The sequence below is a fragment of the Antedon mediterranea genome, chromosome 8 (assembly GCF_964355755.1).
Source record: "Antedon mediterranea chromosome 8, ecAntMedi1.1, whole genome shotgun sequence".
Classification (NCBI taxonomy): domain Eukaryota; kingdom Metazoa; phylum Echinodermata; class Crinoidea; order Comatulida; family Antedonidae; genus Antedon; species Antedon mediterranea.
The window spans coordinates 2,537,152-2,563,562 of record NC_092677.1 but is presented as its reverse complement, the minus strand read 5'-3'; the positions used below and the strand labels follow the sequence as shown (position 1 = coordinate 2,563,562).

Below are 26,411 nucleotides of genomic sequence, written 5' to 3'. Positions count from 1 at the left end.
TTAACTAAGAAGTCATCATAACACCATATTAGTTTAATAATGAAAGAAAATTAATGTTTTGCTAAAAAAACTTCTTTTGTATGTTTTGTTCATGTCTTTTTAACTTTTATTTTTCTATTTCTTTTTAAAAATGTCTGTCTTACCTTAAAAAACGTTTTCAGGACGTGATACGAGAACGCAGAGAAAAGAATAGATTGACTTGGGTAAGGAGTATATGTAGTGTAGCCAGACGGACATTTCCCCCAAAAAACCACCCCATCCAAGGCCCCCCTCCCCCACCTCACAGCACTAATGCATCCAGTCCAAGCCCCCTCATAGCACTAATGCATCTGGTTTTACTATAACAATCCACCGTTTTTTGTTATTTAACAAATCATTTTTTGAATTTATGTTTCAAGCACATTTTATGTTTTGTTAAATTTATTTTCTTTACCACTTTAATTTATTCACAAGTTTCTTAACCACCTTAATTTATTCACAAGTTTCTTAACCACCTTCATTTTTTCACAAGTTTCTTTACCACCTTCATTTTTTCACAAGTTTCTTTACCATCTTAATTTATTTACAAGTTTCTTTACCATCTTAATTTATTCACAAGTTTCTTTACCACCTTAATTTATTCAAAAGTTTCTTTACCACCTTAATTTATTCACAAGTTTCTTTACCACCTTAATTTATTTAAAACGTTTCATTACCACCTTAATTTATTCACAAGTTTCTTTATTCTATATCATTTATGTTTTCATCATCATTAAGTTTTAACAAATCTTTTAATAACCCTTTTTTCATTCATTGTTTTATACTTTTTGTTGTATTTTTTACACATTGCACATGCATGCATGGAGTTTTGTTTTTGTTTTCAATGTTTTGTTATTGCACTTTGACCTCTGATAAAAAATATAAAAATGTATAAAGTATTGATTTATTTTCCAAATCAAATTAAAATTTCAATGAATTTTATTAATGAAATTCTTTCCATTCTGTTATTTTCTTTTAATCATTGTCATTACAATCTGCCCTACAGGAAAAAAAAAATGAAATATCCGTTTTCTTTGTTAAATATGTGTCTGGCTCCCTCTATACTTCCTTAGATTATAGTAGTGTAGTTAAAACTACCTTATTTCTTTATTATTTTATATAATAATGTCATTTTTATATAGTTGTATTTTATTTGTTATGGTTTTTGTTCTGTAGTGTAAATGTTATTGTTTTTACAATTTATATGTTCCTTCAGACATCTAATACATTACTAACATTTTATTGAATTATTTATCTCTGTTTAAAATGGATAACCCATTGTTTTAACAATGGATTTGTTCCTCCAGACATTTAATTTTGTACTAACATTTTATTATTTGTATCAAATTGTGTTTTTAATATTTTTTGTTATAATTTTATGATAATGTGTTATTGTTTATCATTTTTGATCATGTTTTCCAGACTAAAGGTTTATTGTGAAGTTTGTTACTATTATTTTCTGAAACACTAACTTTACTATTAATTCTCAGACGGCTACTAATAATTTATTGTTGTGGTTTGGCTAATAACAGTAAACAAAATAGTTAAAAGAAAGCTAATTGCTGTATAAAGAGTATATATTTATTTAACCTGTATTTATTTGTTATTGTTCTTTTTTAAGAAGCAATAACACATTTTAAAACAAAAATTAAATTATATGAAATTTGAATCTGCTCATATAAATTGGATTAGGAAGTTCACCGCTTGTGGATTCTAAAGAACAACTTTATTGTCATTCTTCACACATAAAACAGGTCAAATTCACAGGTGCCAAGGTGAACTCATTCTCACATTGACAATGACAGACAATAGGCATTGTTATACACCATGTTTTCAATTCTATTTGCCATTAAATTTAATATCCGTTTAATAAAGTTAGTTGAAGAGATAGTCAGCCATTTTATATTGTTGTTATCTGCTGTTTGTGTTTATAACACACAGCTACAAGGACACTGGTGATGTTTATAATATGTACATAGGCCCTGTTCACACTGACGGATGCATTATTCTATAGTGTGAACATATTACCATAGATGTGATTGTGAACATATCAACATATATGGACATAACTGGAGTTAGTGTGAACACGAGTCAATTAATTTACAGGAATACTTTCCTATATTTGTTTTAGTTGAGTCAAGCCGGTTCGCATCCACGGCAAAGATCGAGCCCAGAGACGTTCTTCCAACAGGATCCAAAGAAAAAGCCGAGTGTGAAACGGAATAATTCAGATGCTTGCAACATGAATAATCACAGGAGGCCAAGATTGAGCAATTTTGACAGTATGTCCCAGAAGAATAGGGTTGATAATTCACAGGTGAGTAAAGAGTATTGTAAGGGATGTAGACAGTTAGGCTACAAAAAGGGGATAGGTGTGGCCTACTGGGAGAGTATCAGTAAGGTTAAGGGATAAAGGAGGTAGCCTGGATAGGTTCTATCCTGGTGGAGATCTACAGAAAGGGGGTAGGTGTGCCCTACCGGGAGAGTATCAGTAAGGTTAAAGGATAACGGAGGATATGCAGAGGAAGAAGGCTTGGCCTGGCTAGAAGTTAATCTACAGTAGAAAAGGGATAAGTGTGTGCTATCATCAGAGTTCTAAAGAGGATGGAGGTAGCCCAGATGTATGGTAGAAAGGAGAAAGGCTGGATATTTTTGCTTAGTTTTCTTACACCCTTTTTGTTAGGCAATTTCTTCTGTTAAATCTTGCTAGAACAACCTGCTCTGAGAGAACACGGACTGCAAATTGATATACAGTAAAACCTCTTCATTCATTTCAAGTATTGCAATCCATTTTCATTTATTTTATGTATTAGACAAGTTAGCTATTAATATGACTCAGAAAATTCAAGATTTCCATACAATCATAATCATCATGAAAGCATCGGTTGTAAGATTGAATGCAGCTTATTGCTTCATACACTTGCATGCTTGTTTAAAGTGCGTGAAAACCTTCAGGCTACTCTCTGAATAATAACTCACAGTTTGATAATAATTTGGTATAATCTCTGATAATCTAATATTCTGTTCTTGTTGTCGTATCTCTTATTTACATGTCCGTATATTGTAATTTGTAAATTTCAATCTTTGGGTCAACAATCACAGAAAAGAGAGTTAAATGTTTGAAATAAGGTTTGGAAACTATTGTACGAATGCAGCACTTAATAGACTAAGATTTGTGTTAAATTTTAAACAGTTACTCATGAGGTATAGGATTCATTTTTTATCTGGTAAAAAGCTTCACTTTGTTGCTGATGAAAAAATGAAAGAACCGATATATGATCATTTTTTACTATTCTCTGCCTAAAACGGTCCCTATGAATACCAGAAACTCTCCCAAATTTAATTTCTTTGAAAGTACAAAACTCTCTCAAAACTTAACGACCTGATAATCACAAACTCTTTGAACTGTTCTATAGAAGTTTTCTTCAGTTTTTGGTTTCAAGTAATGTCTGTTAAAGCCATTTTTAATAATTGTTGTTAAACAATAGTGTGTCCTTCTTAAGAATAGATAAAGGCTGAATACAAATTATTACTGTGTTTAGGATGTATAGATTGTATTAATGCACCATACAGATATAGTATAATCTGAATGAATAGCCTCATTTTAACTGTTTTCCAATAAGTGATTAGGAATACCTTTCTGAAATTGTTAATAGTTAAAGAACCGTGACGATGTGTTGTACTGTGTAATAAGTGCTTATACTGTAGTAGCCTCTCAATAACTGGTGCTTTATGCTGTACTGTGGTAGATATTCTAGCCTCTGAGTGGGTTATACTGCATGCTGTACCGTGATAGATATGCTAGTCTCTGAGTGGGTTATACTGCATGCTATACTGTGGTAGATATTCTAGCCTCTGAGTGGTTTACTACATATTTTTTACTGTGGTAAAGATAGATATATGCTAGCCTCTTTAAATGGCAGTTAATACGTTGTAACTAAGGAGATTAGCTTAAGGTGTGGACTATTTTGTACTGGTCTCGTGTAAGTGCTTTACTAAGAAATAACCATACTTGCTCCGACTGTGGCTTAGACTGGAAGGAAATCGCTGACCAGTACGACTTGTGGCTTAGACTGGAAGGAAATCGCTGACCAGTACGACTTGTGGCTTAGACTTGAGGAACTTTCACTTGAGACGTGGATATACATGTGGCAATAATAGCCATTGTAAACATAAGGTGTATATATATAGAAATTGATGAAGGGTGTATGTTTACATAGGAAGTGTGTATTTTGAATGGTTTCCTTAAGCTTAAAGTGGTTGGTAGCTAAGTAGACATACTAAAGATAGGAAGTAGGTGCAGTAGTTGGTGCTGGTTTCTTTTTCATAGCTGAATGCATGTAAAAAGATAATATCTAAGGACTATCATAATAAAAAGGTAAATATTAAATTAATGTTTTATACAATTATGTAGGTTGTCTTTCATCCAGGTAGATTCGCAATATTGAAAATAAATCAAAACGTTGCCACATACCATTGTGCAAATCTAGTTTTGATTTTATAGTTTAAACGTTTTATACAAATTATAAATAGCCACAGATAAAATTCTAAACCACCAATATTGATATACTGAAAATGAATTAATTTAGAAACAATAAATATTTATTGTATCCAAGCCATAGCATAGTCACCACCAATTTCATCAATGATAAGTACAATAGGCTAAGAATTTAATATACCATTAAAACAACTCTTTTGCCATGGTAACCAGCAACAACCAATGCAACAACATTTTTATCATTAATCTAATGAGATATATGTTGAAAATGTATAATATGTGATAAAATTTTGTTATAAATTTAACTTAGTTATTTATGTTTATATTATTGTATATATATTTTATTTTAGAATTCTGTTTATTATATTTATCCAGAAGATAATTTATACAGTATTATATTTTATGTTTATACAGTATTCAATAATCACAAAAAGGGGTAATTTAAAAAAAAAAAAACTGCACACTTAGAAAAAAAATCTTTAAAATATGAGATAAGAGTGACAGTAATTTTTATCAACAGTTGAAATGTATGAAAAATAGATATTTTCTGGGTTTTCATAATTTGTTACTATTATCTTGTTTTGTTTTATTCATTCATTCCAGCGAGCACACACACTTTGAACTTAGTTATTAAATTGTCATATCCAACCATTAAAAATGGTTATTAAGATATTTATATATAGTTAAAGCGTACGAGACTAAGTAGGTAATTCCCAAAGCCTTTAAACTCTCTCCCGAGACTCATTCCAATCTACCGCGCGATTATCGCAGACTATAAACCCAATCGTCTGTACGTATCAAATCTTAAGGTGTATAATGTTGTCGCTGTTTATACAGAGAGCGTCTTATTATCAATATACCACATATGTGTGTGTATATACGTCATAGCAAACGATTGATTGAAGATTCAAAATGTTGTAATTTGTAATGTGATGGATGAATTTAATTTGGATCTTGTGAAAATGCTGCTTTAATTTAATGTTGTATAATTTAAATCTGAGTTTGGAGATTAGTTGAAACAGTGACATTGATAGCAAGAGAGGTTTTAAGGTAATACTCTTTTACTGCTGTTTCTTTGCTAATCTTATCGCCATGTTTCAATGATTTGAATAATATTGCCTTATGACGTCTTGACGCCACGTTGTACAAGTACATTAAGGCTGCATTCACACTGAGCCAAATTGGCTTGATAAGGAATCATGAAAAATGGGTGTAGTGTTTAAGAATAGAACCAATGTGTGAATTGTAGACTGGAGATTTTGGCTCTGTGCGAACTGAACTTTACTCAATTTGTCTAAATATTATCAAATGTTATATTGACACAAGATAAGTCTCCAATTAAAGACCAAAAGACCATGGATCTTGGCGTCCTTAGTCTCTACTCACAAGCATCTAGGTGGTACTGTATGTTATAGGGGAACATTAATGTAGTGTTTTAGAGGGTTAATTTGTGGAAAACTGCATCGTAATGGAAATTAATGTTTGCTATACATTATAATGTAATATTACAATACAAATGGTTTTTTTTTCTAGTTAGTGTAATAATATATTTCCTTAAGTAGTGTGTGGAAAGTGAAACCACGCCTTGTATTATTTTAAATCCATTACTAGATTCTTGTTTTGTTTTAATACTATGTACTTTCTTTTTCATATTTTTTAAGGTATTGTTTTTCAAATTTTTTTGGAAAAAATTGGACTAAAAAAAACGTATTTACCAAAAAAAACTGTAATTTAAAACAAAAAATAGTCAATTAGGCTGCCAGACAATGGATTTTTGGTTGAATTTAACTGTTTATTTTGTCATTTTATAACTGAAAACATTTTTTTCAGTTTTTTTTTCTACGGAAGGGATTAACTTTATTAAAACTACACAATAACCTATTCAAAATCTGATTTCATTAATCTTCATGTTTTTGTGGGACAATTCATCGATAATAGAATGAGTGCGAATCGAAAGTATTCTTTAATTTATTGAACGGAATCTTAATTACAAAGCAAAGCAAACAGCACCTACTAGAATTCTATCTTAATTATGTTAAGAACGTACTCATTTTCAAGTTATTTCAATCGTAACTGAAGCACACAAACCTGTCAAGCGTATTGTTTTACACTTCATTCTGTATTCTCACAGTAAGAGTGGGTTTATTGATTTGGTTCCTGCTCGGGGAAGCAGAGCGTATCGTTCATTTGATAGCAATATTAAAAGACTATATAGTGTAAAAGGATCTTATATAAAAAGGATTTTAAAGAGCGTACAGAATCATTGTACATATAATATTATGTGTGGAGTTTAACTAGATTCTTGCCATTTTTGTTAATGCCATCGTTTTTTCCAAGCAATAAATTAAACGAAGAAAATATATATTATTGTAGATATGTGTGAATTTATTTAAATATTAATTCATTAATTTTTTTTCACAAAATTATTTTGTCTTTTTTAGTCTACTGATTTAATACAGTACAGCGTTTCACCAGACAGTGATAGCGCCGCCGACAGTTCACCAAACACAACCCCGCCAAGGCAACGTCGCCGCTTTGGAGATTATGGTGAAGACGGAGAGGTAATCTTTTTTACATTTCTCTCACCATGTCAACATTCTACTGCAGTTACTGCAGTAACTACATTTTGTTTACTTTGTTTATGCCATTATTTAGCAACCTTTGTTTTGGTAATCATACACTGGTTTATTGCAGCGACTCCTTCATAAACTTGTACATAGAAACAAAACAAAATCGTACAATATTGTAGTAAATAATGTTTTACTGCAGTAACAGCAGCAGACTAATTCTGACATGATCCCTAACATGTATTCAGTAGAAACTATTCCAAGTACAGAAAGATTGATAGATTTAGTGTAATTAACGATCGATACCTGTACAGTCTTGCTTCTAAAGTTTATCTTTAATTAAAAGAGAAAGCTGTATTTACAAACATAAACGCATACCAATGCATTACAAGATGTTTTCAATTACTTTGCAAGAGACGATCATCAATAACCCGTCAACGACAATCATTTTGTAATCATTTGCTTGCACTCGTTAGAAACAAAGTGTTGTAATTGAATATCACGATTGATGAGGCATTTGTAAATAATTGTGTTCATGGAAAAGACACATTGTTTAATTTCACTTATACATAATCTATTGCTGTAACTGATTCTTGGTATTGTATCTAAATTTTTCGAGTACCATAAGCAAAGTCAGTATTTCTGTGTTCACGTGTGACCCCTGTGTTCACGTGTGACCCCTGTGTTCACGTGTGACCACTGTGTTCACGTGTGACCCCTGTGTTCACGTGTGACCCTGTGTTCACGTGTGACCCCTGTGTTCACGTGTGACCCCTGTGTTCACGTGTGACCCCTGTGTTCACATGTGACCCCTGTGTTCACGTGTGACCCCTGTGTTCACGTGTGACCCCTGTGTTCACGTGTGACCCCTGTGTTCACTTGTGACCCCTGTGTTCACTTGTGACCCCTGTATCAATGACTATTACCTAACCTTATACGATACAGGCATCAGCTGCTGCTGTATTATGGCATTTGCCTGTTATACTGTACGCATATTTTCAAATGTGGATATACTGAAAATCTGGTTTAAATTTGATTTAAAGCTACAGACATTTTTGTCATTTGATTCTTTTTATTAATTTTCGATTATCGATAAAACAATTTGATTTAAAAATGGTATTTACAATTTTTTTTTATATTATAGACGTGTAAGCTTGGTACAAGTCCGTTATCTCACACGACAAGCATGGAACCATTTTATTCAACGATTTCCAACGATGACAATCGCAACCAGCAGATTATGTGTATGGAAGACGAAGACTTCCAGTCCGACGGCGAAAACGTGAGTACAGTTGTTTTTAAAGCGATAAAACCATAGGTGGTTAGTTTTAGACATTCAGTTTATGAGGCAATGGTGTTATTTGCTAAAGAAGATGCAAATGAACAAATATTAAAAATTAATTGTTAATTTGTCAATTGGAGTAGTCCTGAATACACATATAATTTTTAATGTTGAAATGTTTGGGTTTACCATAAATTCTGGTTATCTATCTGGTTTTGAGAGATTGAAATACCTGATCTTATCCAATTGTTTCCTCTGGTTATCTTGGTATTATCTATTTTTAACAAAGTTTTAATATAATTGCAAAAGAACCAAGTTTTTTAGTTTTATTGCACATTAAGTGTAGAAGTATAATTTAGTAGAGCAGTAGTTTGGTAGTTAAGGTGATTCCGGAGTTCGATCCTGACCTAGTGCCAGGGTTGTAAACTCATGACACTTTTAACTGCACTCCTTAAGCCTCAAATGAGCCTTGAGCCCATTGGCGATTTACACTCTGATGGATGCGTATACATAAAAGAAAAACATGTTAATTTACTGCAGCATTTTAGTTGTCACTTTTGTCTTTACTTCAGAGTCCATCAATTTATAGTACTAACAGTAACATTAGTATTCTTAACTCTGTAAGTCCTCAGTTTATTTGTTTGTGTGATGTCATCAGCGCCATGCTCTTGCCATTACAATATCACTATTTGTAGATACATCTCATACAAACATTTTATCATTTGAAATAAAGCTTAAAGTAAAGATGATAGAACATAATATCCTGTTTGAAGGTTTGCAGGGCGAAATCAAATGTTGATATAAAGTTTGCTTTACACCACGTATATTAGTTCTGAAAAGAACTTTGAGTTTCTCGACGTTTCGATCAATCAATATGCTTTGATCGTCCTCAGGAGTGAGAATGTTTATTTTTTTATTGAAGTAAATATGTTAATTATATCCTACTACAGTTTTTAATTTGTTCTTTACTTTAGAGGCCATCAATTAGTAGCACTAACAACAGTAATATTAGTAGTGTAAGTTTTCAGGAGTTTTGTTTTCATCAGTTATATCATGCTATCATTCAGAATACTGTAGTATAGATATCACATACATGTAACATATTCAGTCATTTTAAATGTAAAACAGTTAAAATATATACACATGTCAACATTAATGTTAAGCATGTATAAGTCATAGTAAGCGACAATTGTCTAAAGACAGAATGTTTTAACCCTACTTTACTGCTTATCTTTAAATTGCGGAACGGTTTAAATTTAACTAAAAACCAGGCCTCATAAAAAAAAACGTTTTTTTTAATGGCTAATATAGTAAACACAATTTTGAATTTGTTAAATTTTACTCATAAATGAGTAAAATTAACTTAATTTTGTGTATATTTTGGATGCAATAGGGTCGACAGCAGCATACAGGTTTTGTTTAGGCCCAAACTAAGCTAATTGGAAGAATGGCTTTAGTTGAGTTATTGTGCCCTAGCTACATATCTACATAATACAAAAATATAAAAACTTGCTACTGTTAAACAGTACATTTCATTTGTGAACAAGAAATAACCACAGTAATATTTGCTATCAACTGTCTATTTCAAGTGCACATCATTTATCATCTCCGCTGTGATTATTGTCTCCCATTCATGTTTGTTAAAATACAACATAGTTTAATTGATTTTCTCTCATCTTTTTCCATTCCTAATAGCATCATTACAACAATGTAAGTCTTATGGTGTATTCTTGTTGTTAACATAATGTTGTTTTTATAAATCCTATTCTTTACCCCTGCCAATAATGTTACATCCAATTGATGATATTTGTAAATGTATACAGTCTGTTTGTTGAGTTAGTTTGTTTAGATAGAAGTTGTTGTTGGTGTGTTTATTTTGATTTTGAACAAGTTTGTGTTATTCTGTATTGTACTACTAGAAGAATATAAAGTAAAGGTATCTGTTATTGTTAATTTGTAAATACTTTGTACAATACTGCTGGTGAAATTATTGTCCTTGAGAGATGTTTTAAGGCTTGGTATAAAATCCTGGTGTTAATATTCACCTTCCTGTGAAAGATTTCGTTTTTAATTATTCAAAGAAAGGGTGGGTTTAAAAAAAGTGGGGAGGAGAGGATGGGAGAAGAGGGCTTGGTATAGGGGTTATGGTGGGTTAGAAAATGGATTGCTTAAAGAATCTGTGGAAACAGGCTGTATGCATATTAGTGTATCCATTGTGTTACTGTATCTTTCCTATTATTTCTAGGTGTGGATTTTTATTATATTAATAAAGGACTCATAGCTGAGAAACAATAAGTCATTATCCATAATATATAGCCTTCAACCTATATAATTCAATACACTATTATAATAATAATTCAATTATAACTACATACCATTTTCAGGCATTCAGACAAATATTATTTACAACGTTCAGCTACAGTTTACAAACAAACATGTTTATAATATTTCAATACATTTTTTCCAATATATATCTACTTTTCATACAGTACATAGAGAAAGTGAATTTCTTACACAAATTTGTTTATCTTTTATTTTGTATATTTTATATTTAATCCCAGTTTTCTGTGTTTTAAAATATAGCTTAATTTCATTCATCATTAGTACATATACTAGCTTATTTTGAATTATCTGACCTGCTTTATCTAAAATTTGATTTTAATGAAGTAGGCTTTGATGTTTCAATAAGTTGTTTATTCTTCACATTGTCAGAGTTGTCTGCAAGTGGTATCCAACAGAAGTGCACACTCCCCTCTATTAACATATAAATTTAATAGGCTGTCAAAATGGGGGAGCACTAACATATGTTAATGCTAACTCCATTACAAAAAAATCTGGTCTGTTTATTATTTTAATTAATATTAAGTTACAAAGGTACAGCATCATTCTCCAGGAGTATTTCTAATTTCAGTTTTTATTTGTTATTTTAGCTTGACGAACACGGACCATTCAATGATTTAGAGTCTTTAGTGAAGCGACCGGCACACATGGCGGTGTTTTTGCATTACCTCATATCAAATAGTGACCCGTCCAGCCTGGTAAGTGGTCAAATGATTAGTCCATTGATCTGGACTAACTGTCATTACTTACAAAGGCAAATACAGTAGAGCCCATTTTGGGACACTTTCTCATGTAAGGAACCAGGATATATGTTTTTTTTCACTACATCCAACCCTTGTTTAGCGGACACCATGACACCACCATTAAAAGGACATTTTGTTGGGTCCTAAAGGTGTCCCCTTAATACAAGTTCTACTTTATACTACTGGTCTGTTAGTACAGTATGTCTGTTTGTTTACACTATAACATCCACAGTTATAGTCCTTGCCTTCTATTGATTTTAAGGAAAAGATTATTAAAATCTTGGATTATCTGTTATATGGGCCAACTAATAGCAAGCCCTCTGTCCCTATCTGCATTTTGCCAAGTATTTATCTTTCTTTAAAATTAACATTGTTTTCATTATTTCTAAAAATCTAATAGAGATCAAACTACTGTGTTTATCCACTCTTTTCTAAAGCAAATGTTAAAGAGAGTTGTTGAACCACAATGATTTATGAGGGATTACTTTTCTAAGCAATAGGGACATTGATATAATTGACCAATAGGACACACTAATGTAATTGACCAATAAGGATATCAACTTAAATGACCAATAGAGGCATCAATTTAATTGACCAATTTGATTCACTAATGCAACTGACCAATCAAATGACCAATGAAATGGTCAATTGTTCATAAGATATCAGTGAGGGCTCACTTTGTTTTCATGCCTGTGTTCAGTAATTGTAATTGTTTCTTTTTCCAGTTTTTTTACTTAGTAACCGACAGTTACGGGACGGGATCATTGAAGGAATTGAGGAAATGGTGTTATGAAATCTTTTCAACATTTCTGGCGCCAACAGGGGTATGATAACTTTTTTTTTAATATACAAATGGACAAATCTTTGATTATGACATATACAAATTAATTTACGCATGTTTTTTTAATAGCAGCCCTGTTGTAACATGTTAAGCTTGTTTTAGCTTGCGATGCATTTTTCTTAATATTCTTACCCACCATCACGACTGCAGCTGTGTTAATAAATGTTTGTTGTTTGTTTCCTCCAGCCATTAAGAATCCAAGTAGAAGAAAATGTCGTACAAAAAATAGGTCAGTATGTTTCAGAGCCAAGAACTTCTGTTAAGAGTAGGGATAACGATGTAAAATTAAAAGTTAATATTTTTCCAACAAATTATACATTGCCTGTTAGTATTTTGTATCAATATTATAATAAAGAAAGAATTATGAAAATATGACTTGTAGTTTTCGAAATATAGGGTTTAAAACATCGCCGAAAATGATCGTTTTTAGCCACGAACGATGTAAACAAATTGCGCCCTCAGTCGACAATTGTATGAACTAGTCATTTTTCGTAAAAATAATTATATAAAATCACGATTTTAAGTAACATATTTTATATATCAACATTGTAAAATTCAATAAAATATGATATTACTTATTTATTATATAAAAAAGAGTGTTTATTTAACCTCGTTCGAAGAATTTCAATGCATTATTTTCCTGTGTAATTGGACAGGCCTGACACCATGTGACTTCACGGCACTCGCGAGAAAATTATTCCGCTGTGTGTTGAATCGCGTCAACCAATCAAAGGGCGAGAATCCAAAATCGTTCAACCGTGAGACTTGCGGAGCGGTCAAATGCGGAGGTTTGATTGGCTTGCGATGACATCATACCATAAAATGGCGTTTTTGTAGTTGAGCCCCTCGGAATTTTTCAAAAATTATTTAAAAAATGGACTAAACGGATATTTTTTATGGTATATGGGTTGTTACTATGAAATATTCGAATCATAAAGGCCTCATATCGGGATAAAATTGTTTTTTTAGCAGTTAAAATTAATATTTTTCTTAGTAACAAGCACATGGTATGTGGAACTATATTATCTTGGTGTAGGAATAAAAAACATTTTGAGGTCATAAGAGGCTCAACTACAAAAATAAGGTTGAAATGGTAGGTCATTGAGCCTTCCGAGGGTTTCGTAGTAAACAAAAGCTATACGCGCTAGGCGATAACGATCTTTTAACCACTATATTCACATTTTTGGTTGAATGAAATGGAAATAAAAAATACTTGATCTTATAGAATAATAGGTAAATAAATATATACTCAAAATGATATATTTATAATTAATTTATTTTCAGAACAATTACCTAATAAAAAGTGTTTACCAAAGTAAAAAAACACCGCGTAAATGACATTGCGCGCATAGTAACGTGCGCGCTGTTTAATCGTGGTAATGAAAATGGAGTCAGCTCTCGGTATCCCTATTAAGAGGTTGTTGACCTAGGAATTATCTCAAAATGATTCTACTGCAGTAAAATTACATTTTGTACTGCTTTTAATTATTAATTTAGAAGTTTAAGTCACTGCACTAAACCATATGTGTAATTTACAAAAATAACTTGCTAAATATGTTATGCTCTGTCTACACTATCAAACTAGTTTAATGTGCCCAAATATAGTAGTTGTAAGCCCAAATATGGTAGTGATATGACATGGGGTAAAAATAATCACATTTTTTTTGTTTAATAGTGTATAGACAGAGCTTTAAAGAGAAACAAAATGTCGTTTCACATGGTCCCTTATTGTTATGAAAACTGATCGTTAAAAGTCTACAAAAATGAATTTTTTTGTATCATTAATATTTATATTGCTATGTGTCAAGGAAATGTTGTTAAAGACATTAAAATGTATAGAAAGGTCATTAATCTTCTTTTTTACCCCTTTGTTTATTTGATAATAATGTTTTACAATTCTAGAAAGCATTTTAACATCAAGTATAGATAACGAGCAAGCAATGAAGAAAGTGTTTGTCGTAGCGCGAGACGTTGCTATCACTGAGATCCGCGATCTTCTAGGTGACTTCCGTAATAAACGATTTCTTGGTCTTGGCTCGATCTACGGTGATCAGATGTTGAGGGATGGTGATATGGATAGAAGCACTGAACTCAAGGTTGTTGAGCAGACCCTAATGCCACATCTGGAACGATTATCAAGGTGAGTTATCATTCAACTTTTACACTCAACTCTCTCTTGATACTGCATATATTTAGGATGGCCTAATTTGTCTGGTTTTCTGGAAAGTTCGGGCATGGCAAAATAAATTTGGGACCTTGTGGACCTCAAGAAAAATCTGGTTTGCAAGAGTTTCCGTTCAGACAGAGACAGTACTCATCTTAATTGACTGGCATTTTTTTTTAAAGCACATTGAAGCTTTTAAACATATTGTTTAGCATTTAGTTTTGGTTCTGGAAATTCTAGATTTAAATTGATAAATCAAAAGGCCAATTACTAGTAACAATGACAATGCTGTGAATATCAGTGGCTGGATCTCAATGGAGATACAAAATGAAATAAGCACTGAAAAATGACAATGCTGTGAATATCGGTGGCTGGATCTCAATGGAGATACAAAATGAAATAAGCACTGAAAAATGACAATGCTGTGAATATCGGTGGCTGGATCTCAATGGAGATACAAAATGAAATAAGCACTGAAAAATGACAATGCTGTGAATATCAGTGGCTGGATCTCAATGGAGATACAAAATGAAATAAGCACTGAAAAATGACAATGCTGTGAATATCAGTGGCTGGATCTCAATGGAGATACAAAATGAAATAAGCACTGAAAAATGACAATGCTGTGGGTATCAATGGCTGGATCTCAATGGAGATACAAAATGAAATAAGCACTGAAAAATGACAATGCTGTGGGTATCAATGGCTGGATCTCAATGGAGATACAAAATGAAATAAACACTGAAAAATGACAATGCTGTAGATATCAGTGGCTGGATCTCAATGGAGATACAAAATGAAATAAACACTGAAAAATGACAATGCTGTAGATATCAGTGGCTGGATCTCAATGGAGATACAAAATGAAATAAACACTGAAAAATGACAATGCTGTGGGTATCAATGGCTGGATCTCAATGGAGATACAAAATGAAATAAACACTGAAAAATGACAATGCTGTGGGTATCAGTGGCTGGATCTCATTGAGGATTCAAATAAAATAAGCAAAAAGCTAATCAAAACTATAAAGTAAAACCGCCAGAAAGAAATTGCAGAGCTTTTGCTTAACATTAATCCTTCCTTTAATCCTTCCTTTAATCCTTCCTTTAATCCTTCCTTTAATCCTTCCTTTAATCCTTCCTTTAATCCTTCCTTTAATCCTTCCTTAATCCTTCCTTAATCCTTCCTTTAATCCTTCCTTTAATCCTTCCTTTAATCCTTCCTTTAATCCTTTCTTTAATCCTTTCTTTAATCCTTCCTTTAATCCTTCCTTTAATCCTGTACAATGATAAATATTTTTATTTGATAGAAACCAAGCTGAGAAGGAGGACAAAAATGTTGCAATGGCAGCAGCTATCACAACCTTTATGAAGCAAGTTGGCGTGAAAGAGAACAGCATGCTTGATCGTGTTCAAAGTTTTGCTGCGAAAGATCGAAGTAAACTAAAGATAGGAAAAAAAGCAAAAGCAAAAGTGAGTGGCAGCATTTGTAGAACTGAGAATTTAAAATAATAAGATTTTATAAGGTTTAGTGCACATATACAACTGTCAAAAACTAATGGAAACTAATCCATAAACCTAAAAACTACCAAATCTAGAAAAAAAAATACAAGCTGTAGCTTGGTGGTTAATGTGCTTGCCTTCCAATCCCAAGATCCAGGGTTCGGTCTTGACCTAGTGCCAAGGTTGGAACTCTTTCAACTCAACTTCCCAAGCCTCAAATAAGACTTAGTTTATAAGCACGATAAATTATAAAACAATCTAGATCTATCCTGTAATTGGCGAGTTACTCGCTGTTGGATGCATAATAAATAAATAAATGAAAAAAACAGCATTCAGTTTACCAGCAATTTAAAGTGTTTTTTTATTTTGTTTTCAGTTTTCAATAAAAGGACATCATTTTGTAGAATTTCACTGTACAGGCCCTGTACTGTGTCAACATTGTAATGGGTTATTATGGGGTGTAGGATACCAAGGCTTACAGTGTCAAAGTAAGTACTAAGTTTGCACTAGTAAACTCTATATGCAGACTCTGAGTGCGGCAAGAAATGTTTGCCAGTGTTGTACAAACTGCAGAAAACTAGTCTGCAGAAGTTTTGATTCAAGTCATAATCTTTGTTGTCATTTTGTATACAGGTGGACAAGGTGAATGCTTTAGTAACAATGACTGTAGTTTTAATGAACTTGCCCAAACAGTGACAAATTCAGAGTTTACAAGCAAAATTCCTGTGATTTGATTGGACAATTGTGGGTCACATGGCGCGCAATAGTACGCCCTATTAAACGGTCGTTCAATATTACTTTTTAAACAATCTGAAACGATTAACCTGTACATTAAAAAGAAATACTTTACTTTTTTTACTTTACTTTTCACTTTATTGTTAACAAAAACAGCATAAACAAAAACACAAAAAAACAACCAACACAAAAAAAAAAAAAAAACCATTGACAAAATATTTAGTTAAAAGAAACTAATCAAAGCAGAATCCATTCTATTAGTTTTTAAAAACTGTGCTCTCTAGCCCTAAATGAATTCTTATATTTTCAGATTGTGATATGACACTACATAAAACATCGCCATGCATTGACAAGCTGGATAAAGGCTGCAACAAAAAGGAAAAAAGACAATCATCGATTATGAACATATTTATTAAAGAAAAAAACACAACGTTAAACAACAGCTCAGGTGAGTATTATTGTACTTATACTGAGCTACAGTGGGATGGCCTGTTGGGTTTGGAATAGAGTACAGTCAACTCTCCCATTATTGAACTCTCTGAAAACTGGAAATTCTTCCAAAACCAGAGATCCAAAAAGTCCCAAATTCATTTTACCATTAAAAACACATTCTGAATACCAGACTTTCCGGAAAACCAGACAGTATTAGGTCAGTCCAAGTTGTCCACTGAGAGAGTTCACTGTATGGTACAGTTAGAAAGTTGTAGTTTTGGGAGAGTTTTCAGAGAACCTAAATTTAATTGAACCTCAAACGTTGTTGTCATATTTGTAATCCATTAAAAGAGCAGTCAATATTATTCTACTGCAGTTACTGCAGTAACTACAATTTGTTTACCTCTTTTTGGATAACTCACGCACAGTTTATTGCAGTGACTGCCTCATAAACTAAATTCAAGAAAACTATCACATGTTATTGCCGTACAAAATATAGTTACTGCAGTAAAATAATTTTGACACGATCCATAATAATATTCTTATCATTACCATTTAATTTACTTGTTTTTTAAAATTTTTTTTAAAAGTTTTCTATCCAGGAGGCGATAGGAACCTTCTAAGCCCTGATGATGTAGAAGGCAAGCCTCCTGTCCTCTCACCCACAAACACAAACCAACCAAAGATTCTACCTATGATTAATAGGGCAGAAGATGCTGATGTTATGGGTAGGTCTATTCAATTATTTCTTTTGTTATTTCACCATAGTTCCTTGGGTATAGTCCCACCTTGGATATAATCCCACCCTGACTAGGTTCATGTCCTGTTTGGTCAAAATCCTGTATATATCCACCTTTTTTTTTAAATTTACTTTGTATGTATGTTTTTTTACAAAGAAAATTTGTTTTTAACTATTCTGTATATACCTTTTAAATTAGGCCTATGTATGCTTTTTTTTTCTGTATGTATAATATGTTATAATTTTTCTTTACTTTTGAACCTTGTAATTAGACCATTTTGAAAAGCAGTACTACGCTGCTGAAAATGCAATCCAGTAAAAAGGAAATAAATAAAAATAAAAATAAGTAGCCTTAAGATCTAAATAAAAATGTGATGTGTTGATATTCTTTCAGATGCAATGCAAAGTACGAATATAGTTGGAACAAGAATAAATCAATTTGAGAAGGAGTTTGATACGTGTCCCATGGAGAGAGTGAATGAATGCCCCGAAGAGGAGGAAGAGGAACATGTGAATCGCCGAGCCAATCTTACACGGTCAGAAAGTCTACAGTTAAAGGTAACATCGACTTTCCATAAACATAAATTTCAAGACGTCCGTTTATCCGTCGTGGAGGACGAAGCGCCTCCAACAGATAACATGGTGATGAACGGCAAGCTACCACCGCTTCTTATGCCCGGGCATGCGTCGACACTCCCTTCAATTCCCGGCTATGTCCCGCCACCAAAGTCACCACGATTTGACCAACTCAAACGCTGGAAGAGCATGAAAACGAAGGTAACTTTCGTTTTCGTCATGCCAACGCCAAAATTTGCATCCAAAATAATCTGCGCATTTTGTTCCAAATTATAACCACCTAGCTAACGAATCTCTGCTCTGATCTATTCATGAATGTTGTCATCAAATAGTTTGTTTGTTTTGCATTCCTCCACTTTTAATAGCATGGCATATAGAGGGAGCAAATCTTCATTGACTAGTGTATGCTAGTGGGCATGTGCGATAAATTAAAATTTGTTAAATATATTCTTTACATTCCATTATTAACAATTATCATGCAACATTATATTATATATATTTCACAAAATCATGTAATATAGTAAATAAAAATAGAATGTTATAATAAAGAGATAAAGATATATACACTGGAATAAACAGTGTATATGATGTACACAAAAGCGTTTGCGGAAAATTTCATCAGATCAGCAGGTTTTAACCAAAATAACCAGAATGTTTGTGACATGGTCTCGTCTTTGTTCATCTCAAATTCTTATTGGAGTTGCAACAAAACTATAAAATGTTCATAATTACAATAACAAAAAATCAGAAGTTAACGAAACAAACATTTTAACAAACATACATTTTCAAAAATCTCATTAATATTGGAAAGCTATGAACAGAGAGCTTTATGAGTTAAAATAGCACATATGAAAACTTTATCATTTGTGAACGTATTATTTATACATTTAGTGGAAATGAATAGAGTTTAATACGTTGCATATATTAATATAGATACTGATGAGTGATGTAGAGGAGATGTGAAAAAAGATCATCCACACACATTAATGCATGAAATAGTCACATTATAATGCTAATTTTAATTGGAATAATTACATTTGTTTGCATTGGAATATAATACAGTAGTTTATACATATCAAAAGCAGAGATTTGGAAGAATATGGTATGTCATAGTTCAATGAACTTGGAGGTAATGTTGACTTATTTTTTGGTTGAGAGTTTTACCTATTGAGGGTAATCTTAGTCATCAGTCTGCCGCCCTCTTCAGTTTCTCCAATCACCAGTTGAATACCGTGGTTACATCTAACTTTCATGCTATACATTCTAGTTAAATATTCTTGGATCAGTTTCTAGTAGATTTTGATGAATGTTTAGACAAGCTTCTGATCATAGCCAGAAAGTAAATTTTATAACAAAAAAAGTGTAATGATGTGCCAATATATGGGCATGATGATGTCATATCACTACAATATTTGGGCATATCATCACACCTTTTTGTCAAACTAGTTTGATAGTGTAGAGTCAAACTCCCATGTGGATCCATACATTCCCATTATGCTGCACTAGTATACATATATTATCATTTGGGCATTTTGTCTGTCATATTCTTGTTAGTTAGTTTAGTCACACACACCTCCAGCACCAGGTCGGCTGTCAATGTACAAAGTATATAAAACAAGATCTGTCTGAACCTTTTACTCACTATCCAGCTGTAAATCTCTTTATAATATTGTTAATATGATGCAAGGATGATTTCCTGTGTTTATGTCATCAATTTATACCTCTTATTAAAGATTATTTTACAAATCCTAATTGCCTTCATTACCTTATACACAAACTCGGCCTATAATTTCTAATATTACTTGCTAGGTGATAGTGATGATATTATAGTTATAATATAATAATAATTATATGGGGTATAAAGCAGTGGGGGGCGGGGGGGAGGTTCAGGATTAAGGGGACCGGGCAAAATGAAGTGCTGTCATTTTCATTACATTTAACAATACTGAATCTACCTTATTTTTAAGTATCATAATTGAGGATAATAATAACAATGGTAGTCTTGTATAGCGCCTAGTACAATGTTCTAAGCACTTTACACACAAAAATGATCCATAAAATATCCTAAAATAGCCCAAAACTAAATTAAAAGTAGAGGAACCATTTACACCGCTCCGTTCTCCAGCACTTTGAAGCTCCACCTCTTATGGTGAGCCTTATTAAAGGGATTGTTATAGTGAGTGCTTAAATTAAGCAAATTGAAAAGGGTTAATTGAATTAAAAGAACATTATTGTTACAAATAGAGCAATCATTTCGTTAACTTCAGGTTTAGTTTAAACCACTAACAGAACTTCTGTGTGATGTTCACAAATAAAGTTAGTAGAATCTGTAATAATTCCTGAGATGAGAGTTCAGTAATTAGCTTAGATAAAGCTAATTTATTAAAGATAATTGGCAATAAGAAGATAAGATACTTAACTTTGTAATTTGAGAACTTAATTAGAATTGTGTTGATGTGACACAATGGTGAACACAACAACCATGTATACACAGTTAAATAAAGCCATTCATAAGTTGATTCAACGTGCTATATTTTTTAGCTCCATCTAAATTAAATAAACTTTAGCTTCTCCCACTAAATTAGATAAGCTTTAGCTCCTCCCACTAAATTGGATCGACTTTAGCTCCTCCCACTAAATTAGATACACTTTAGCTCCTCCCACTAAATTAGATAAACTTTAGCTCCTCCCACTAAATTAGATAAACTTTAGCTCCTCCCACTAAATTAGATAAACTTAAGCTCTTCCCACTAAATTATAAACAATGACCCAATAGGTTCACCAACCACTAATTTGAGGTACTTTTTAAACTGTGTACCTAATCTTGAAAATAGTCCCATAATGTTTCCCTATTTAAAAAAAAATTATTTTGCATTAAAATTACAGTTATAGTAAAGGTCTTTTAATTCAAACTTTTTTTATTCAAAATTAAATTATATAGTCATTTTCATTTGGATTTAGGTTTGTAATATTGTTTTTTTAATCTGTTTTATATGTATAGATTAGATTAGCGTGTTATTTATGTATTTATGCATTAAACATATAAACATAAATTTATTAACCAAATTTACAAAATATGAACATTCACAAATTACACATTATTTATCAATCTAAAAAGAAAGTGGAATTTTAAATTTTTTTATTTCAATATAAAACAAAAGAAAATTTAATATTAGTTATTATTTGTTTGACATTGTTATTCATTTACAAATATTGTAATAATAATTAATAATGATAATCAAATGACAAGTCAATTAGCTCGTAGACAAGTATTTAGGTGACAATGTTTGAATGTCACTTTTTTGTATAACTTGCAAATAATAGACAGGTTCTGATTACTTTGTTACCGCATCTGTTTATTTATTTACTTCTTTTTAAACGAAGTCAATGTCATCGTTGCAGTTTAATTTAAACGCTAGTTATCACAGGTAGCCGTTCGTTCACAATCCTCCAGAGAATAGACTGAAACAAACCATTATCGTGTACCGTTTGTTGGGATTAAACATCCGAGATACTAACTCTGTTAGCAGCATCAGCATCAATATTCTATATACTCTGACATGAGATTCTAGGCCTTACTGCCACGGATGAACAACTTCAGCAGAACAAGCTTAAACGATGTATAATATCCGCTTACGACGCTGGTCGTCTCTTTTAGAGGTTAGCGTAGAGTAATTTTTATCACTACCCTTATTGGATACTCGTTGCTTGGGCTGTGCTTTAAGTACTACAGCTTATTAAACAGCTTCTCAATAAGAAACTTCCAAGCATGGTGAAAACTTCGCCGCCCGTGCTACGTTGGGGCCGAGACCTGAAAGAATTTTTGAGATTTTCTGAGGTATTATATTAATTGGAGGAAATTTTTGGAAACTTTTTAATCATTGCTGGCAATTCACAGTCAGGAATTTATAATGTCTTATTCAGTGAGGTTTGATTAGTTTTTTCTGATGCTCTCCAGGTAATGTGACGCCGAATTTATATGATTTGTGTTTTTTTATCTTTGTCTTTTCGGCCGTTTGGTAAAGTAGATGCGTTTAGTTTGGTAGTAGATGATAGATTACTCGGCTTAGGCTACTAGTTCATTACACATTTTCAGATTAAAGGTTTTACCCATAAAAGCTCCAGCATTTTACATTTTAAAATTAGATTATATATATTATTCAAGGTATATGTTTATTTTTTTCTGATGTTTAAAAAAAATTTAGTTTCATAAAGTTATATAAAAAAAGTATTTTCTAATTAATAAATACTTTAAACATTTTGAAATTGAAAATTATGTATTTTTATATTATGAAACGTATATTTTTTTAATATTTATAATAATATAATAAAATTAAAATATGTTTTTTTTGTGTTTATTATTATAAGTTGTGTTTACATTTTAAAAGTTAAATATTTTAGTTCTTTTAGATTTAGTTTTTTAGTAAATTCTAAAACATTTTTTTCCTTTTAATTTATTATAATAATTTTGATTTTCATTTCAAACTTGTTTTAATTTTGAGCAAAGAACAGATTTTGTTTTATATTATTTATGAAACATTGTTTTATTAATTAGGTCAACTGAAGTTTGAAGATGAATAATTTATTGGGATAATTATAATTTTTGTTCATATTAAGGATGATAAAATGATAATTCTAATAATAATAATAATTATTATTATTGTTAAAAGGATACATTTTGAAATATGCAAATCTTGGTTTATAACTTTTTAACATATCTTAGAAAATACAATAAGTTTTTAAAACAAAATAAATAATTTTTCCAGTCTGGTTTGTTCTAGAGGGCCAAGACATAAGCACATAACAATTTGATTTATAAAATATTTGTTTAATGTTTTTTAATAATAGGGATGATGTACCGAGAAGAATCTAGCATTAATTATACATTATTATATTATATTTTTAATACTATGGAATATAGTTTTATAGAATTTGGTTTGCGTTTTTTGTCATTTCATAGTAATCTAATTTTTTAATTCAATAACAATTACTTGGATCATAATTAATGTTTTAACCTAAAATCAAAATGTATTTATTTATTTTAAATTACAAATTATTAGCTATTAATGAATTTGTATTTTGTTCTGCAATAAAAGTAGACAATGAAGGTTATACGTTGGCCATTGGCCAAACAAAATTAATACTTCAATAATTACAATGTACTTTTAAAAATTGTCTGTTCAATGAATGTTTTTTTAGTATCATGTTGTCATGACAGCAATTGAGCTAACATGTTAAAATGAATAAAACGGTGCCGTATTGACTGAAATTACTTCAGAACAGATTACAAAAGTAGAATTGCAAATACTAAATTGATTATATACATTCTTTTTATAAATTAAAAATATGATTTTTTTTTTTTACAATACTATCTGATTTGAATAGATAAATAATGTATCAAGAAAAACAACAAAAAATGAAAATTCTTTGTAATAATTTTGTAACAGTTGTATGTTTGTTAACAAAACTTACTATTTCTGCCAAAATAATGTGCAAAGAGAAAGTGAATTTTTAGTTAAAGTTAGATTTTTGTGGTACGCCATTTTTCACTTTATGCATTTAGAGTCGTTAATGTGATTGAAATTTGTTGTGGCTGAAAGCGTGCCACTAGCTGCAGATGCCGTAGGATAAATCACAATGTATGCCCATATTTGGCACATGCCTACTAGTGAATACGCCATAAATTTAGCGAGAGTGTCACCCATGTCAAACTACAAAGCCTCAAGCTTTGTGGGTAAATAACCGCAGAATGGCAGGCACAAGGGGCTATCTGTCAAGTACTGTGGTAGACACATGACACGTAATAAACATCTATTTTAATTTAACAGACTTGAAGTTCTTCGATTGGTTTAACATGGTCACATGACCATCTTGATATTATTATTATTATTTTTATTAATATTCATAATAAAAAAGAAACATATATTATAATTTTTGTTTGAATGATTCCCAAGTTTATTTTATCAGGTTTTTATTTTTCCATTTAATGCTATAATGGGTAGAGTCGATTGGATTTAGTCGGCTCGTCTTAGTTTATACTTAACTTAAGTTTTCTATGAATATATAATGTACTTCCTTAGTTCATCGCTATATAGTATTAACATTTGTTTGCACTTATGATTTCTTTTAACTAAGAAATTCATATACTTCTTAGAAATGGAATGAAAAATGATTTAACGTTTAATAAAAGATGTTATTGTACTCTTTTCTATGAAATTGTCGGCTGAATAAGGGTCGATTGGTCAGTTAGTTTGATTTCAGTCGTTTATTGGTTGCTCAAATTCTGTGTAAATGTCTTACATTTTCTGCTGAATATTTTGTCAATATCATAATTATCATTTATTTGGTAGCTTAAATTGTGTATTAAATGTCTTGATAGAATTTCTGGCTGAATACTGTAAGTGTTGGTCAATTAGTCAGTTAGTCTTGTTGATATCAGTAATTTCTTGATAGCTCAAATCTTGTATAAACGCCTTCATAGAATTGTCGGCAGAATACTGTGTGTATTGGTCAATTGGTCAGTTAGTCTTGTTGATATCAGTAATTTCTTGGTAGCTCAAATCTTGTATAAACGCCTTCATAGAATTTTGGTTTGTCAATTGGCCAGTTGGTCTTGTCGAAACAAAGTTGAAGTACAGTGTCTCAGGCATTCAAATTGATACAAAGTTGATTTGATTACATATTAATGATTTTCTTAACTATAAAAGAAAATATATTGCACATTAACAGTTACAAGAAAATTCTAATATTTTATACCGGCTGAACTGTAAACTAGTTTTTAAACATATAATAATGTAATGTGTCCTAAATATTAAATCACAAACTCAGTAATAATATTATTTCTAGTCTGACTCATAAACTGAAAACTCATTGAAAACCCGACACCAAATTGGTTGCAAAACACTTCTATTGTCGTAAATTACATAAAGCCTCTTTAGTCAATGACGTAACTCATCTGATTTTTTAGAAAACTACCGTATCTGACAAAGCTTTCTATATTATTCCATCACATTTCATGTGTTTGTGAATATCTAATAAGAATTCATGGAATTATTATAATCAGCCTTTATTATTCATTAACAAAACTTTACTGAAACTTTATTATGAGAAATAATTAAGTCACAAGTTTATCATTCAATCTATCTTCTCCGTCTTTCCATCTTCCTTCTTTCTTTCCTTCCATTCAATCCCTCCATTCCATCCATCCCTTCTATCCCATTCAATCCCTCCATTCCATCCATCCCTTCTATCCCATTCAATCCCTCCATTCCATCCATCCCTTCTATCCCATTCAATCCCTCCATTCCATCCATCCCTTCTATCCCATTCAATCCCTCCATTCCATCCATCCCTTCTATCCCATTCAATCCCTCCATTCTATCCATCCCTTCTATCCCATTTAATCCCTCCATTCTCTCCATCCCTTCTATCCCATTCAATCCCTCCATTCTATCCATCCCTTCTATCCCATTCAATCCCTCCATTCCATCCATCCCTTCTATCCCATTCAATCCCTCCATTCCATCCATCCCTTCTATCCCATTCAATCCCTCCATTCCATCCATCCCTTCTATCCCATTCAATCCCTCCATTCCATCCATCCCTTCTATCCCATTCAATCCCTCCATTCCATCCATCCCTTCTATCCCATTCAATCCCTCCATTCCATCCATCCCTTCTATCCCATTCAATCCCTCCATTCTATCCATCCCTTCTATCCCATTTAATCCCTCCATTCTATCCATCCCTTCTATCCCATTCAATCCCTCCATTCCATCCATCCCTTCTATCCCATTCAATCCCTCCATTCCATCCATCCCTTCTATCCCATTCAATCCCTCCATTCCATCCATCCCTTCTATCCCATTCAATCCCTCCATTCCATCCATCCCTTCTATCCCATTCAATCCCTCCATTCCATCCATCCCTTCTATCCCATTCAATCCCTCCATTCCATCCATCCCTTCTATCCC

The 26,411-nt window shown here is 31.9% G+C and overlaps 2 protein-coding genes across 9 annotated transcripts in view; both read left to right on the top strand.

The window, feature by feature from the left end:
• Window positions 1–14,626, top strand: part of LOC140056942 (rho guanine nucleotide exchange factor 12-like) — a 47,542-nt gene extending 32,916 nt beyond the window's left edge. For 2 of the 5 annotated variants that reach the window (XM_072102475.1, XM_072102473.1), the window contains 8 exons: window positions 162–203; window positions 2,150–2,335; window positions 6,958–7,077; window positions 8,228–8,365; window positions 11,296–11,403; window positions 12,174–12,272; window positions 12,476–12,518; window positions 14,192–14,626. In XM_072102475.1, coding sequence (XP_071958576.1) covers window positions 162–203; window positions 2,150–2,335; window positions 6,958–7,077; window positions 8,228–8,365; window positions 11,296–11,403; window positions 12,174–12,272; window positions 12,476–12,518; window positions 14,192–14,433 — 978 coding nt within the window. In that variant the 3' untranslated portion in view covers window positions 14,434–14,626. The remainder of the gene's footprint in view (window positions 1–161; window positions 204–2,149; window positions 2,336–6,957; window positions 7,078–8,227; window positions 8,366–11,295; window positions 11,404–12,173; window positions 12,273–12,475; window positions 12,519–14,191) is intronic. The other 3 variants (XM_072102476.1, XM_072102474.1, XM_072102477.1) reach the window with 2 other exon arrangements.
• Window positions 14,627–15,767: 1,141 nt separating this feature from the next.
• The window catches only part of LOC140056941 (uncharacterized), a 35,130-nt gene continuing 24,486 nt past the window's right edge, over window positions 15,768–26,411 (top strand). For 2 of the 4 annotated variants that reach the window (XM_072102471.1, XM_072102470.1), the window contains exons 1-5: window positions 15,768–15,926; window positions 16,333–16,444; window positions 17,002–17,139; window positions 17,714–17,851; window positions 18,257–18,420. In XM_072102471.1, the coding sequence (XP_071958572.1) occupies window positions 15,798–15,926; window positions 16,333–16,444; window positions 17,002–17,139; window positions 17,714–17,851; window positions 18,257–18,420 (681 nt within the window). In that variant the 5' untranslated portion in view covers window positions 15,768–15,797. Of the gene's footprint in view, window positions 15,927–16,332; window positions 16,445–17,001; window positions 17,140–17,713; window positions 17,852–18,256; window positions 18,640–26,411 lie in introns of all 4 variants that reach the window. The other 2 variants (XM_072102469.1, XM_072102468.1) reach the window with 1 other exon arrangement.